A 15,191-nucleotide genomic window follows, 5' to 3' on the forward strand; every position below is an offset into this window, starting at 1 on the left:
AGTGTCTTCAACCTTGCCTTGTCACTCAGTAAATATCAATAAATATCACTTCACACTGTAGTATTGACCTTTCTTTATTAGTGCTGTTGTGTGGCTTTAAGTGTCTCAAATTTGTTGACATTTCAAACATATAGAATAATGATACATAAAGTAGATGTAATATAAAGTATTTAAACAATCTAATAAAACACCATCAACAGTTTGTAAACAGCACTTCAGATGCCAAGTTATGCTGTAGAATTACTTTTACTACACTAAGCTATTTTAACAGTTTCTTCCCTGTTGTATATACTTGACAATAAAGCCTATTATAAGGTAACCCTGTGGTCCTGTTAGTCTTGTAAAGCCCGTCTTCACTTTGTGGGTGAAGTTCATACACGTCAACACCCAGGCCATCCTTCATCCCTTGGCAGACATCTTCACCACATTCCCAAGGAGACACGCCTGTCTGAGCAAGGTGTTCACCAACCGAGGCAGGCTTCCCCCATGCCAAGGACACCCTTTGCAGATCTCCGTATCACTTTGACTCAGATCTATATTACACCTCACTCCCTCTCCTCCCAGTGTTATCTCTGCTTCTCCCATTTTCCCCCAACACACCCCTGGAAGTTCTGTCATTTCCACTGGCATTATCTTATCTGTGCTTAACAGTGAAACCAAGGAATTTCACCACACTGTGTGGAGGACCCTACAAAGCCAATGGCAGTAATTCTGAGTGCGTCATGCAACACTCTTTAGAGGGACTCAAGGGTGGGGACACCAAGGTGATGCAATCTGTTTAGAGTGAGACGGCAACCGTTGACAAGGAATCTCCAGCAAGAAAACATACCGCACAAAAAATACGTGCAAAATTTATAGAGCACATGTCTCATCTAGCCCATGAAACTTGTTACCGTCTGCGCAATACTTGCGTTAAGCAAATCAAAATTAAATAAAGGCAATGAAAACACGAGAAATCACAGTAGGTTATGTGGGGTTTTAATGGCAGTTCTTGCAAAGGAAAATTCACTCAAAGGATGTCGGGCATTCACAGCCCTATGCATCTACTGACCAAACACGCGGTCTTTATAATAACTGAAAAAATAATAAATTGCTCTATGGCAATGACAGAAATGTACTTAAACTGCAGCTGTTTTATTTGACATAAAAATCTTGTTAGATAATTTCAAGTAAAATCCAGGTGACACTGAATAGATTGTTACAGTGAATGTGCTTGAAATTCTTGTTGGTACTGTGCATTACCTACAAGTAGTGGAAGAGGAAATGAAATAAACAGTGTACACTGGTCACCACAAAAATCACAGGCCGATGGTATGTATCATGAGAAACAAGACAAAATAAGCACACATTTCCAGTGTTTCACTGCAAACATAATTACATAAATTACAATTATCACGGTATACTCAGCTCCGGTGCTAATACAGGAAGTTCATTTGTAGAAATTTCATTTTAAGTATGTTGTTCCGTTACAGTGCTTCAGAAGTCAGTTCTAAAATCATCAAAAATAGTACAGAATCTGTACAATCCAAAAAATTCAGATATGTTAAAACTTAGTCTCACACAAAAATACATACAGCTTTCATGAAAGATCCCTTTTCATATCTATTTCACTTTTCTTTACCAACTTAAATGCTTTCAGTTAAAAAACTTGTATTATAGCTTATTTTAATATTTAATATTTAACAGCCTACACAACACTGAAAAGAGGACCCGTCGTATGGACACGTGACCCAGCAGTGTGGTTAGAGGGTTAGTGAACCCCATAAATGTTTAAGTACTGGAGGGAAAATAAAAATGTGTTTAAAATGTCTCTGAGACACATCCCTGGTTTAAATCAGCTCTATGAAGTACAAAGAAGATCAGATAATGCCGTATGAAGAAGCTATGCATGAAGACGTGCTGACAATCTGTATCTTCTCAAATTATTGATTAATTCAGTCATCGGTGAGCAGCAACGCAGTTTAGTGTTGCGCATTATGAAATATAGTCTAGTGTTTGGAAAAACTAAACCATTTTCATTTGCTGACTAACATGCACCAGGAGAATAATGACTAGTGGTATCTTTAAATAACTACCAGAATAACCCAAATAGACAGCCCTTGATCAAAATAGGACTTGACAGTATGTCTGCACTTTATAGCTGGTTCAAAACATAATAAATACACACTGTAAGCTAAGCAGTTCAGATCAGGAAGTAAGGTAAACAGGGTTGATGCTCTGATTTGTCCTACGATAGAGCAGCTTTTCACACCTCATGCTGCCATGCAATGATCACCCTTTGACTTTTCCGTATTATATCTGCCTGTTCATCTGCAGCACCTTCGCAGGCGGATGCAGAGGCGGGACGGCGCGTCTCAGGTCACTGATGCCATCTCTTTCCCCTTGCGCTTCAGGTGCGCCCGGCGGATCCTCCTGGTCCACTGAATGGTGAGTTTGGCAAAGTTCGCCACCTTGAAGAGAGCCATGAAGACGCCGCAGAGGATGGCGATGGTGTTCCAGGGGTTCGCTGTGATGACCTGTTTGAGAGGTTTACGGGACTGGCTTCAGCGCGCTGCTAATGGTGGCCCCCCCAGGGGGTGGTATTTTTTGCCTTTTTTCTCCTATTTGTTTCATAATAAAGCAGAACTGCACATATATAATGACTTACATCTCGAACTTCTTGGAAGAAAGGATCCCGCCACTGGAACACGATGAAAAACAGCTCATCGGTCTTCTCAGGCTCTTGCCTCTTGTCATTATATTTCACAACACTGGCCTGCACAAAAACAGAAAAACACCTTGTTAAATACTTGTGATCTGATAGAATATATTATTTGTCCATGAGTGTAATGGAATAGGCCCCTCGGTCTAAAGCAAGCTATGATCTGTTGCAGTCTTTCCGCTCTATTCAAGAATTAGACAAAGTAATCGGTTCCGCATCATATCACGAGGCATTCAGCTGGGGACAACATGTGGGGCCAAAGACACAGACCTCAAAGTGAACAGGATGTTGCTACAGGATATTTCTTCATGTGCATTTCCTATGCAGACAGGATGCTCTTGTGTGCTTTAGAGGTTAGCTGGCACACGGCATTATTTTGAGGTTTGTACTGTTTCTTCTTCAAAAAAAATTTAAACAAAATTAAATAAATTGACTAACAGGACTGTTGGTTTAGTGTATTTAAGAGCTGAACTCCTGAAGACCTGGAAGTCTTACTATGGTCACCCTACTGATTGGCAGCACCTGGGACATATTAACGCTCTTATGAGAAGTGCATGATACACCACTGCTCCTTACCTCCTGCCGGAACTCGACAGATTCACGTTCTTTCCCATAGGTCTTTATCAAAGACATCTTGACCCATGTCCTGAAGCCTCCTGAAAAGGTCCCCATGGAGTAGTTCCTCTCACAGTCCTTCATGAACTCAGCTTTATGTAGGCTGAGAACAGTGAGCACAGTTAGGACTGAGTCAAGACATTATCCCACATAGTATCACTCATCAAAAAGTGAAATTAAATAAAAAACTGTACTTTATGTGTGGTGTTTCTTAAAGTTACTGCGGGCCAAGGACCAAAATAAAGGTGACCTTTGCTGTCTATGTGAAATATGTGAAATATACCTGTGAGTCATGTCACTGAATTTGTAGAAAAGCATGTAACTAATGGAGCTGAAATCCTCTTCCGTTTCATTCTGACTGAACTGCAGAAAAACCAGCTCTCGATTCCTGACATCTGTTGGGCCTTGGATCACCATCGCTTGCTTTTTCACGGGTGAACAACAAGAGCAAAATGTTGCAAGACAGAGTTCATTGTGTCCCATCAGTATAACTCAGTAACAAAACAAGTTTGACTTGCTGGGAATTTCTACCACAAAGTTTTCTTTTTCCTTTTTAACCCCTCTTTTTACTTGGCTTCCAATTTTTATCTTCATAAGTAACACAAAGCGAGAATTCTTCAGAAAATAATGAGAGCGCTAATGGAACACAAAACTCTATATAGCCAAAAAATGTAACTCTATGCAAAAATGTATCTGTGCTAAAACCTGCTTGTCATATCAAGTCAACCAATGTTTGAACAAAAATAACACTTGGAGGACACAAAATAAATCTGTCCAGTACATACAGATTAACTATACCACCGACAACTTAAGCAGCATTACAGAAACCTCTGACAAGTGTCGTGCATTAATTTTTTTTTGCTGCTTTAAATATCCATGATCTCTGACATCACAGGTGGCACACTGGTATGAAGAGGGGCAACACAACACACATACTCTCCGTGCACAGCTCTCCTTTAAAATCAGTTGCCTTTAATAAGAGAGCATCCATCTTCAGTAGAACTCAACACACTTCTTTGTTTGCATACTGAATAAACACTTTGCATGAGAAAAGTACTAGACATTTTTCTCAATTGATTCAATGACTGACATGGATTATAGCAAATATATTAATTACAAGCCTGTAAAGCTACATTTGAATATTTTAAGAGCAAAGTCATGTCCTTCAGCAATGGTGTTACATGGATCTGTGTTGCTCACCCTGGTGAGGTTGGAGTACGGGTCGGTGTAAATGACCTCCTCTATCATGCAATTGTTTTCCCCAGGTTTCCCTGGCAACACCAATGGTGGGATGTGGTCATGATGGTGGTGCTTGCAGCTCAACAGCTTGGCCTTTCCAGGATATAGGGCAATACCTTCTCAGAACAACAACAATACTTAAAAAACATGGTAGGTATAGCCTCAAAGCTTATATTCAAGAGAAAAACAGGAGGACACCACTGGACAGCGGCCTGGCCGTGTCCCAGAAGGCTAGCTTCAGCGGGTGTCCAGGCGTGGCGATCCGCTGACTGTGTTAGAACTCAGGAAGGAAGGTGAATCGGTTCAGCAAAGACAATGATTAGCTGCATCACATGCTGAGGGTGTTTAGCTGAAACAAAAGCCTGTAGACACTTTGGACGCTCAAGGAGCTGAAGAGATGGATTGTGGGAGAAATTATATAATGACCCCCGTGGAGAACAGAATGCATGCAAACACAGGTTGCCCCTGGATTTTGACATCACCCAAACTATTAAAAGCAGTCAAATGTGACCCTTTGACCAGCACTTTTGCAATAATCAAAGCAACCAAATGGTTAAACACATATGATAATAAGGAACATATTTTGCCATTGGGCAATTAATGGTGTGCTGCTGTGGTATGTGCCAGGTTAGTTTTAACAGCCTATCGAGGAAATACCAATTGAGTCGACTCAGACGATTCTGCACTTGAGTAGATCAGGTATTTCATGACAAACCACACATCCCATTCACCCACCTGCAGCTTCAAAAAGGTCCACTTCCTTGAATGTTACCGACATCACTGGGTGACTAAGCTTGTCCCTGAAGTCAGTGATGGTCAGGTATGCAAGTAACAGTGCCACGGCTGTCAGCACCAGGTATATAAAAATGAGCAGAATGGCAAAGACATTCTTCAGACAGGCCTTGTTGAACCCTAGCGAAAGGTTATTGCTGGTAGTGTCATTCTCCGCACCTGGAGATTCAGAGCAGACATCTCAGAAACACGGTACTGCAACCTATGTACGTGTGTAAGAACAGATTGATGGAACAGATCACGACATCACATGGCGTGTTCTTTCATCTGCTGTAAGGACTGCACCTCTGCCGATTGACTGGTCTGGGTCCAGTTTATCCTCACTGTCCTCTGGGTGCACAGCAGGAGAATGAACAGTATCATCATCACTGAACTGTAACAGAAAACAGTTAAGAAAAAAAGCTGATTCTATCCTCAAGAAATACTTTTTTGAATGAGCTTGTATAAAATCCCAAAGAAGGGGCTTAAACCAGGCTATTTGACAGCTCACAGCTTGGAAAGCAGTGGTTAAGCATTGCCTTGAAATCTGTGAGCTGCCATATGTTTAATTTTCATATATGCTGCAAAATAACTTTTATAAGTGTTCACTGGAAGTGGCTTTGGAGAAAAGCGTCAAATGAAGTAATGTACAGGTGGTCCCCGACTTACGATGGGGTTATGTTCCGCAAAACCCATCGCAAGTCGAAAATGCATTTAATACACCTAACCTACCAAACACTATAGCCGACCAGATGCGCGATGGCCATTACGGGCTTGCCGCCTTCCTGCTGGGCAACTATGTTGAGTTTCGCCTCAAGAGTAATTGCCCTCCTCGTCTTCTTCCCACTAGCAGCAGCAGACACAGATGGGCGTTTCTGTGACATTACGGATGCACAAAACACAACTGCGTGGCAGACTGGGAGATGCAAATCACTGCCGCTGCCTAGCATCACAAGAGCGTATCGCACCACGTATTGCTTGTCCGGGAAAAAATCTAAATTCAAAATTCGAAGAACGGTTTCTACTGCCAGCTCACCACCGTAAAGTTGAAAAATCGTTAAGTCGAACCATCGTAAGTCGAGGACCATCTGTAAACGTAAACGTATTCATGATTTACTACCAAACTTATTTCAAAACTAAAGGAAAAGATGCAGGAATCCATATGAAATGAGTCATTTCCACACAACGAGTCCATGGCTATCCTCATTCAAGCAAAAACTGCGCACTAGTGTTTTTTTTAAGACATTTTCTGTCAGGCAGAGTAAAAGGTGCAGTTGTCCTCACCCATAATTAATATCCGTGATTTAAAAATTCTTGAAAACTCACAGTCACAGACGGGTACAGAAAAGGAAATGAAAACAGAACGGATCTGCATTGCCATATATGGAATAACAATAGTATTACATTGTATTTAATGTTGGAATCAGTCCATTGGTGGAAGATCATAAATTTTCCTTAAAAACACACAGGAGAGTCAGGAAAATAGGGTACAGTCATCTTTGCCTGATCAGAACTTGGAAGGTAAATTACAGAGGATATGCGTTTCAGAAGAGATACTTCCTTAGTCTTCCCCGCCAACATGTTTTCAACCACAATTCTGTTCTGCACACTGTTGACTCACTGTTGTTGTAAACACAATTGCGACATGATATGATTGCACTCCACCCACAACTGTTGGTACTGATTTTAACTGTTTCACTTTTCCTTGGGAAACTTTCAAAGCAGGGCAGTTGGTAACATAGCGCTTGAGTTACTGACTTTGAAACCTGAAGTTTGCTGGTTTGAAACCCACTCATACTCCTAATACCATTAACCAAGGTACACACTCTGAATTATTTCAAAATGAAAGTGTGATCTAATTTCCCAATAGTAGTAATCTGGAACACAACAGATGACTCTTATGCTGGGAAAATAACCCTTCACAAATAACCCATCATAAATGCACGGTGTCATATGCATATTATCTGGCACTCTAGTGCCACATAATTATGACACGGTGCATTTGTGATGACATTTATTTTATAGGAATCCTGCTGCAGATCAACTGAAAAAATATGTTTTTTTTTCTTTGCCATTATGCAAGAAATCTGGTATCTGATTACTGTGCCTTACCCCCCACCTGGAAATACACTATACAGTACCTGGGGACAAGCTTGGAGGACCATGACATTCATGAATTAATCACAGTACTATCACTTATCAGCTGTGGGTCACATGACCACAGGTCGCGTGCCCAGCGCGCAGTCAGTGAAGCAGGAATCGTTGGTTTTAAAGAATTTTCTTTATTACAAGTCTGGCACTCGTTTGATCCGCGCACGCCAAGCACGTGTTGTTCGTAAAAACACGAAAACTCGCGACTAAAAGAAAGGTAAAGGTGATGCACTCGTCACAAACTTACTTCTCTGTAAGACGGGCAGTTTTCCCTTTTTAGCATTCCGATTCGAGTGATTTAACAAAAAATAAAGAAATAAAAGTCTAAAATAGCGCAACGGGTCGTCCGTCTTCCAGCTTGAAAAGACACATCAGGGATCATTTTTGAATGAAGGGGGTCATTTTGATGCGCGGCTGCGAATCGCGGGAACAGAATCGACGGCTCGAGACCAGCGCAAAAGCGCTCGCGTCAGGTTTCAGCCGCTGACGTCACTGCCTAGCGCACATGGAAAGAAAGTACAGACGTCACCGTACTAGTGAGACTACTGAAAATGGGCTTGTGTGACTTTTTCCACTTTGATAACTCGGCCATTTAAATTGTTCATCTTTTGTATAATGCTGGATCTGCTACGTGATAACTGAAGCTGTTAATAATTTATTGTGGCCCGCTGCGCCCTGGGTCCACGGCCTTCACTCCCAGCCTTTCTCCTTCTAACCCCTAATTTTCCCCTTGAGCCCCTACAGCGGTTAAACAACTAATTCATATTTTACCCACAATTCCCATTTCCAACAAACCCATTTTCCCGCCCGAACATGACACTCCCCAGTAATGGGGGCCGTTACTATATTCACTCACTCACTCACTCACTCATTCTTCATCCATAACTCTTGGCAGTTTATAAGTGCAATGTAAATTTCTACAACATGGGAACGTTTACAACGCTAAAAGCGCATAATGAACTGATTTACTGAGAGATGTACCTTGGACAAGGACTTTTTTTATACACATGTTGGAGAAGGAAGTACTTACTACAAACTAAATACTCGTGCAAACTAACCTAACACAATATCACATAAGTAATAGTTATGTCACTTTCACGGTATTTAAACTGACTCTAGTTCATGTATATGCTCAAAAATCAAGTTACTAATGAGTCTATATGGATTTTTTCAGTTTTTTTTTTTTTTTACATTTATCCATTTAGCAGAAGCTTTTCTCCACAGCTACTTCCAATGAACTCTACGTAGTGTTACCAGCCCACACACCTTATTCACCAAGGTGACTTACACTGCTAGATACACTACTTACAATGGGTCATTCACCCAAACATTAGTGAAAAACACACTATGCGTGACTTAGTCACAAGTTCACCTGAACAGCATGTCTTTGGACTGTGGGGGGAAACCAGAGTACCTGGAGGAAACCCAGCGCATATACGGGTAGAATATCCAACTCCATATCCTGTCTCACCACCCAGGCGCTGTGAAGCAGCAGTGGTACCGTGTCCCCCCCCATACACATAATTGTATATACACATGATTTACAAACGTATGACAAGCATCTTTTCTTTTGTACAGTATTTAGCAATGCAAGGGTGCACTGTAACTAACATCATTTTATTTTTTTTGCTCTTTTACCGCTTGTTCACATGTAATGACACATAATTCAAACATTTTAAAAGCGTAAACTTGTAGTACACGTTGACCGAAGACTGCACACCTCAGCGTAGAGACAGCAATTGGGCACGCTGTGAATTATGGGTACATAAAGACGTAGACCGGAAGTTGGTGTCGGAGTCTGGGCTTGAGTTTCCACGATGGCAGCGCTGCCTCTCGGCTTTCTGCTGGTTATCCTGCAAGCCTTGCTGTGCTTTTCTGACGACGTTAAACTAAAACCCAAACCTGCGAGCAAGCCCGTTCGACTGTTTACCGAGGAGGATTTAAAGAACTACAATGGACACGATGTGAGTTAAAGAAGTGAACTTTAATCATTGACTCACCCACCGTCTCACGTAAGTTCAGCGTACTTCAGCACTATTACTAGGAGACTATGGGTGAATATAAACAAGAAATTGCATATTTAGTAGCTACTCCCGAGGGCATAAAATACTTTTTGTGTACGATTGATAATTTAATAATTATTTAATAAATAATGCGCCTTGAGTTGAGTCACGGTTGTAGGTACTATAACTAGACAACATCATAAATGAGTTTGTAAGAGGTGAAGGAACTTTGGAGTCATTACTAGTAAATTTCCATTTTTTGCTGCTCATTTTGTGGCATGCATTAAATTAAGCTTAATGTGAACTTTTTGATCTTTCTCACAGGAGGGGAAACCTGTTTATATGGCTGTAAAAGGAGTGGTGTTTGATGTATCAAAGGGAAAAGGTAATGCAAATTATATAGACACTGGAAAAGCCTATGGATTGTTTTGCACATCATAGTCTTGGCAATGTACTCTTTGAATAATTAAATTTTAATTATTTAATTTAAAATAATTCCAATAGAGTCAAGCTAGACAGTACTTGCCATTGTATTGTGATATGAGTGTACATTTTGGCACAAACCCTTCTTCATGTATGGCCCTATGGAAGCAACAAGCAAATATATGCTGAACATACATAGTCATATGGCTCCATTGACATCATGCATTAAGGAACACAACTGAACCAGAGCAAACAGTATGTATGACTCAAGCAGTAGTTCAGTTGAACAAAGGAAAACAAATAATTTGAGTTGAATTTAATAAATGTAATTATTGTCTCTCTTTGAGCAGAGTTTTATGGGAAAGGTGCCCCATATAATGCCTTGGCAGGAAAGGACTGCACCAGGGCTGTAGCAAAAATGTCTCTGGACCCTGAGGACTTGACACATGATACTGTAAGCAAATCCATTACTGCATTTCCAATTAGCTGACTGTGATATGTGCAACAGTCATGATGTGAGCCCCAATTTAGCTAACTTGCATGTGTTTGTCCTGTGTACAAATGTTCTGCTTACACAGTATGTAAAATACGGTATCACTTTCCTTTTGCAAAGCCAACCTTGAACTGACAAATTTTGCTTGGGATTAAGTGATTTTGACATCATAATGTGTACTATGACAGTATGAAAAATATTTCACTTAAATTAGTATTTCACTGTTGAACTGTACATGTAATTCAGCTGTACATTGAATTATTGATATGTGATATATGGCTGTTTTACAATGTAAAGATTTTTTGTTTCATTTGTACAGATTGTGTTTTTAAATTTGGTCAGGTCATGTATAACCCATGACTGCAATACTGATAAATGAATCCTGTGTATATGGATGTAGAGCTGAATTGCTGTGCAAATGAAATTTTGAAAAATTGTTTCCGTTTCGTTCATCTGAGTAACATTGCATAGACACTGGAGCCTTTGTTTGTTTGAAGAACAGATGACATATTGAGACTAGACAAGCAGATCAGATATTTCTAATGTGACTTCTCTGATATAATAGAGCATGTGATGAAAGAGGACTTTTAAACTGCAACCAAACAGATGATGATCCATGGCTCCACAGGGGTTTCAGACATCTCAAAAAACATGGCACTTGCTCTTTGTGTCTCCTGCAGACAGGACTAACTGAAGAACAGCTGCAGTCTCTTGAGAGTGTGTTTAAAGACACGTACAAAGCCAAATACCCTATTGTGGGCTACACCGCCAGACGAATCCTCAATGAGGATGGCAGCCCCAACAAAGACTTCAAGCCTGAAGATCAGCCCAATTTCAGCATCAAAGATGAGTTTTAAAAACCAGTCAGTGATATCAGAATTTTATTCTGCCTATAGATGTTTCATAATCCTTTTCCCATTTGGTTCTATGATTTTTACAACACTGTTGAATGTAACTGCACTCCAGATTTTTTTTTTTTTTTTTTGAATTCTGTGGTTTTATTGAAAGCACATCCTTGTAAAAGTGATTGCTGAACTACTAAACAAAAGGTTCTTATTTGTAAAAGTCCTGGTTTTGTTAGGATTTGTAATTTCTACACTGTTCTATGTAAAATAGCTGTTAAATTATTGAAATAATTGATGTGTTCTCTTTACTGCTGTTTCTAAATACACTACAATATATTTCCACAAAATATCTTGACTGGTTTTCTTTAAGATGGACCAACTTTTTGTATGAAAACCCACCATCCAGGTTGCTCAGGGAGTCACTCTGCTGAGTTGTCTCTGTGTGCTGCTTGCCACCATTGTACTCACCTAAGAATAAAGGGGGAGCTGCATTGAACCTGAGACGTGCAAAATTCTTCCACATTGCCAAGTCGTACGAGAAGACCCATAAAAAAGGGAAAACAGGTTTTGCGTTCATGTTCCGCAGCCTTCACAATTTATTCATTAATGTCAATAAGCACAGTTTGGTACTTTGACTGTTACATTATGGTTTTCCCCTTTCTCCACCTATATTCTTCCATTCCGTTACAGTAGTCTTAAATGTTTTGGAACAACCGTGCTGTGCTCACGAGAAAGTCCTCACAAAAACAGTGCAAAGTTTTACCAAATTCACTCAACTGACAATATATTGAGTAAATATGTTTTTGTGTGTGTGTGTTTTGAAGATTACTAATAAGTAAACTTGGGTGTGTCACTGAGAACATGCTCTGACAGGAGGAATTTCCTTTTTTGTTACCCACTATGAAAAACAGAGCAACGGGCAAGTGTGAGTGTTGACCTCCTTTCAACTGGATCGCCCAGCTGTAAAGGCGGAAGTGGGTGGCACGGCCTGAAGAATACGAGAGCCTGAGACACTTTGAAAAACGATTACTGTTCTTTTGCGCATTCATGGTCAAAACGTTAACTGACAACCAGTATTTGGTCTTCATGAATCTGCTTGAATTTCACTGCCGGCACTGTACCGTTCCTCATTGTGTAGAACCAAAGGAAACCCGACACTTTCCAGGTATAATCAGTGATTTTTTTTTTTTTTTTTTCCAACGCTGACAACTTTAAGTATTCAATGACAAAAACTGAATAAACCATAGTTTCCAAGAGTGGCAAGGTGCCACATTACTGGTGCTTCATAGCCCCTTGGCTCTGAATTTAGGCATGAATTGAAACCCAACTGAGTCTGTGTGGAGTTTGCGTGTCCTCTGCGACGTTCACATGAGTTTGCTCTAGTTTCCTCCCACAGTCCAAAGACACGTGTTTTGGGTTAACTTGTGATTTTAAATGGCCCAGAGTTTATGTGTGTATCGGCCCAGTAAATGGGTGTATGTGATTGCAATGTGATGGACCAGTGTAAACTATCCTGGGTGTACCCTGCCTCGTTCATGCCTCGCTTTTCTGGAATAGGCTCTGAACCACCATGACGCCGCACTGGGAAACTGCTTATTGGTTATGAATGAATGAAAATATTTTCCACGGCTGGCTGCCAGCCAATTTCTATATTCCAGCTGTGTGCAAAACAGCCCAGTCGTGTAACTTGGCGCCCAGCACACTGTCCTTTCCTGTTATCTACTTGTGGAAGTCGATGTCGTTCAAAAGTCTGTTTATTTTTAGCTTCAAAGCCACTGCTAATGATCATTTGCTGTAGGAGATGACTATATGTGGGCGAATTGTAATATTTCTGTAGAAGGCACTGTGTTGTTGTAAGGTGCCCTCAGTGTTTGCCAATGAGTCACATAGATGAGAGCCGTGGGGGGATTTCTGCTGAAATCTCCAGTATAGTTCTGAATAACATGCATGTTTTTAAGACTTTAGGTTTTCTTTGAAATTTTTCTTGATTGTCACCCAAGATTAGCGATCTAGGTCTGTTTTCGAACGAGCCTCTGGCCACAGGACAGGTACCTGCAAAGCATGCTGGACCTGTGAGCTGCTGAATTCCAACGGAGATGATTTCTTCTGACAAGGTGATTGTTATTTTTCAACATTAATCTTTACGTCAACTGGATCATGTCCTTGACTGAGAGGAGCTATTTATCAGAAAATGCTTGCTGGCAGCATGATAATCTTTTCTGTAGGTGCAATATGTTCAGGGGTTACACACACACACATGCACGCAGTCTGAAACTATTTGTCCCAGCAAGCTGGGGCCTATCCTGGCAATGCAGAGCCCAAGGGACACAGCCAGGATAGGATGCCAGCCCATCACAACACAGCCTAAGCAGGGCTCAAACCTCAGGCCCACCATGGGGTGGGACCAGGCCAAACCCACTGCACCACCACATCCTCCTGGTTAAGATCAACGTCTTGCACTAGTCAAAGCTGATGTCAGTGTTATGCTTCTGGAATGTCATGTTCAGAAATATTTGGTGGTCCCCACGCTCAGCAAAATTCATTGTTAATTTGTTAACCAACCACTGGAAATGTCTAAAAGATACTTGTTGTCGAGAACAGATGCAGAGTCAAAAGAAAAGTTAACATCAGCCTGGCAGGAAAATGTAAGTCAGTCTGTATAACAAGAACATTAAATACATTTGCAATTACAATTATTCATTTAGATGACACTTTTCTCCAAAGAAACCTGCAATTATTTACTCATTTATACAGCTGGGTAATTTTATGGGAAGAACCTTGCTCATGGGTACTACAGCTAGAGGTGGGATTTAAACCTGCAATGGTTGGGTCCAAAGGCAGCAGCTCCAACCACTACACTACAATTACATTAACAATTACAATGCAATTGTAATTACATTAACATTCAGTCATATAGCAGGCTCTTTTCTCCAAAATGATGTACATCACATTACATTAACAGATGGAGAGATTTGAATGCAGACCCTTGATTTGAAACTACAGTCTGTTTCATTCCACCAAATGAACCCGTGTACATCACAGGTGTAGCTGTATACAGGTTTATCCATTATTCTACAAGTCTAAACACAGAATTATGAGGAGATGCGCAATTGGGCAGGCTTAAAAAAGCTCATCTGTTGCCCAGTTGTCATAGAGTAAGAATCCCATTGTGGCAAAAGGAATAGATGAAACTTTTCAACACGAGATGTTTCAGATTACATTATCTAATACTGTAGAAATATCTACTGCTATTTGATAAAATTAATGTCAGGGGCATTTTAGAAATCATGATTTGAAATGTGTTTGTCCTGGAATTCAGGTTGACCTTTGTGCTGGAATTGGAATATCCATAATGATGTCACAAGACCCCAGCAGCTGAAGACCACAGAAGAGCTGTGGTTTACGAAAGCGAGCGTGTGACAGGCTGAACCATCCATTCTGGTGTACAACTTGAATATACAAACATTAAAATAAAAATCTACAAAGTTCAGAGTAGAAGTGAATGAAAAGGGGAACTGCTGGTAGCACAGTTATTAGAGATGCTGCTTTTAGACCCAAAGGTCATGGGTGTGAATCTCACCTCTGGCTGTAGTACCCATGAGCAAGGTACTTACCCTAAATTTTTCCAGTGAAAATTACCCAACTGTACAGATGCGTAAGTAGCTGTAGTTAGGTTAACATTGGAGGTCGCTTTGGAGAAAATCATCGGCTGAAGATTTGCGGGACCCACCATAAATGGCAGTATTTTACATCGGCTGAAGAGTATGAAAAAATATTTATTTATGCTATTACAGGTTTTTTTTTTTGCTTCCCACCTCAAAGAAAGCTGGTGCTCATTACATGTAAAAATGTAGAAGTACACATTGCTAGACAGACTTGTTCTGCTATGATACCAGTAGTGTTCAGTGTCTTCAGATCATGTTTACATGATGAATTGCATTAATCACAAG

At 40.5% G+C, this 15,191-nt stretch overlaps 2 protein-coding genes across 2 annotated transcripts; one reads left to right on the forward strand and one right to left on the reverse strand.

Annotated features, from left to right (window-relative positions):
- Positions 1-962: 962 nt before the first annotated feature.
- Positions 963-7,964, reverse strand: pacc1 (proton activated chloride channel 1). The gene is made up of 8 exons (XM_018734288.2): positions 7,725-7,964; positions 5,633-5,720; positions 5,291-5,506; positions 4,517-4,671; positions 3,600-3,739; positions 3,278-3,419; positions 2,648-2,755; positions 963-2,516 (listed from the first exon to the last, which is right to left on the reverse strand). The coding sequence occupies exons 1-8, from the start codon at positions 7,758-7,760 to the stop codon at positions 2,355-2,357; spliced, it is 1,047 nt and encodes a 348-aa protein (XP_018589804.1). The 5' UTR covers positions 7,761-7,964; the 3' UTR covers positions 963-2,354.
- Positions 7,965-9,242: 1,278 nt separating this feature from the next.
- Positions 9,243-11,588, forward strand: nenf (neudesin neurotrophic factor). The gene is made up of 4 exons (XM_018730838.2): positions 9,243-9,441; positions 9,805-9,865; positions 10,254-10,357; positions 11,077-11,588. The coding sequence occupies exons 1-4, from the start codon at positions 9,295-9,297 to the stop codon at positions 11,251-11,253; spliced, it is 489 nt and encodes a 162-aa protein (XP_018586354.2). The 5' UTR covers positions 9,243-9,294; the 3' UTR covers positions 11,254-11,588.
- Positions 11,589-15,191: the final 3,603 nt, after the last annotated feature.

Source organism: Scleropages formosus, chromosome 15 (assembly GCF_900964775.1).
Source record: "Scleropages formosus chromosome 15, fSclFor1.1, whole genome shotgun sequence".
Lineage (NCBI taxonomy): Eukaryota > Metazoa > Chordata > Actinopteri > Osteoglossiformes > Osteoglossidae > Scleropages > Scleropages formosus.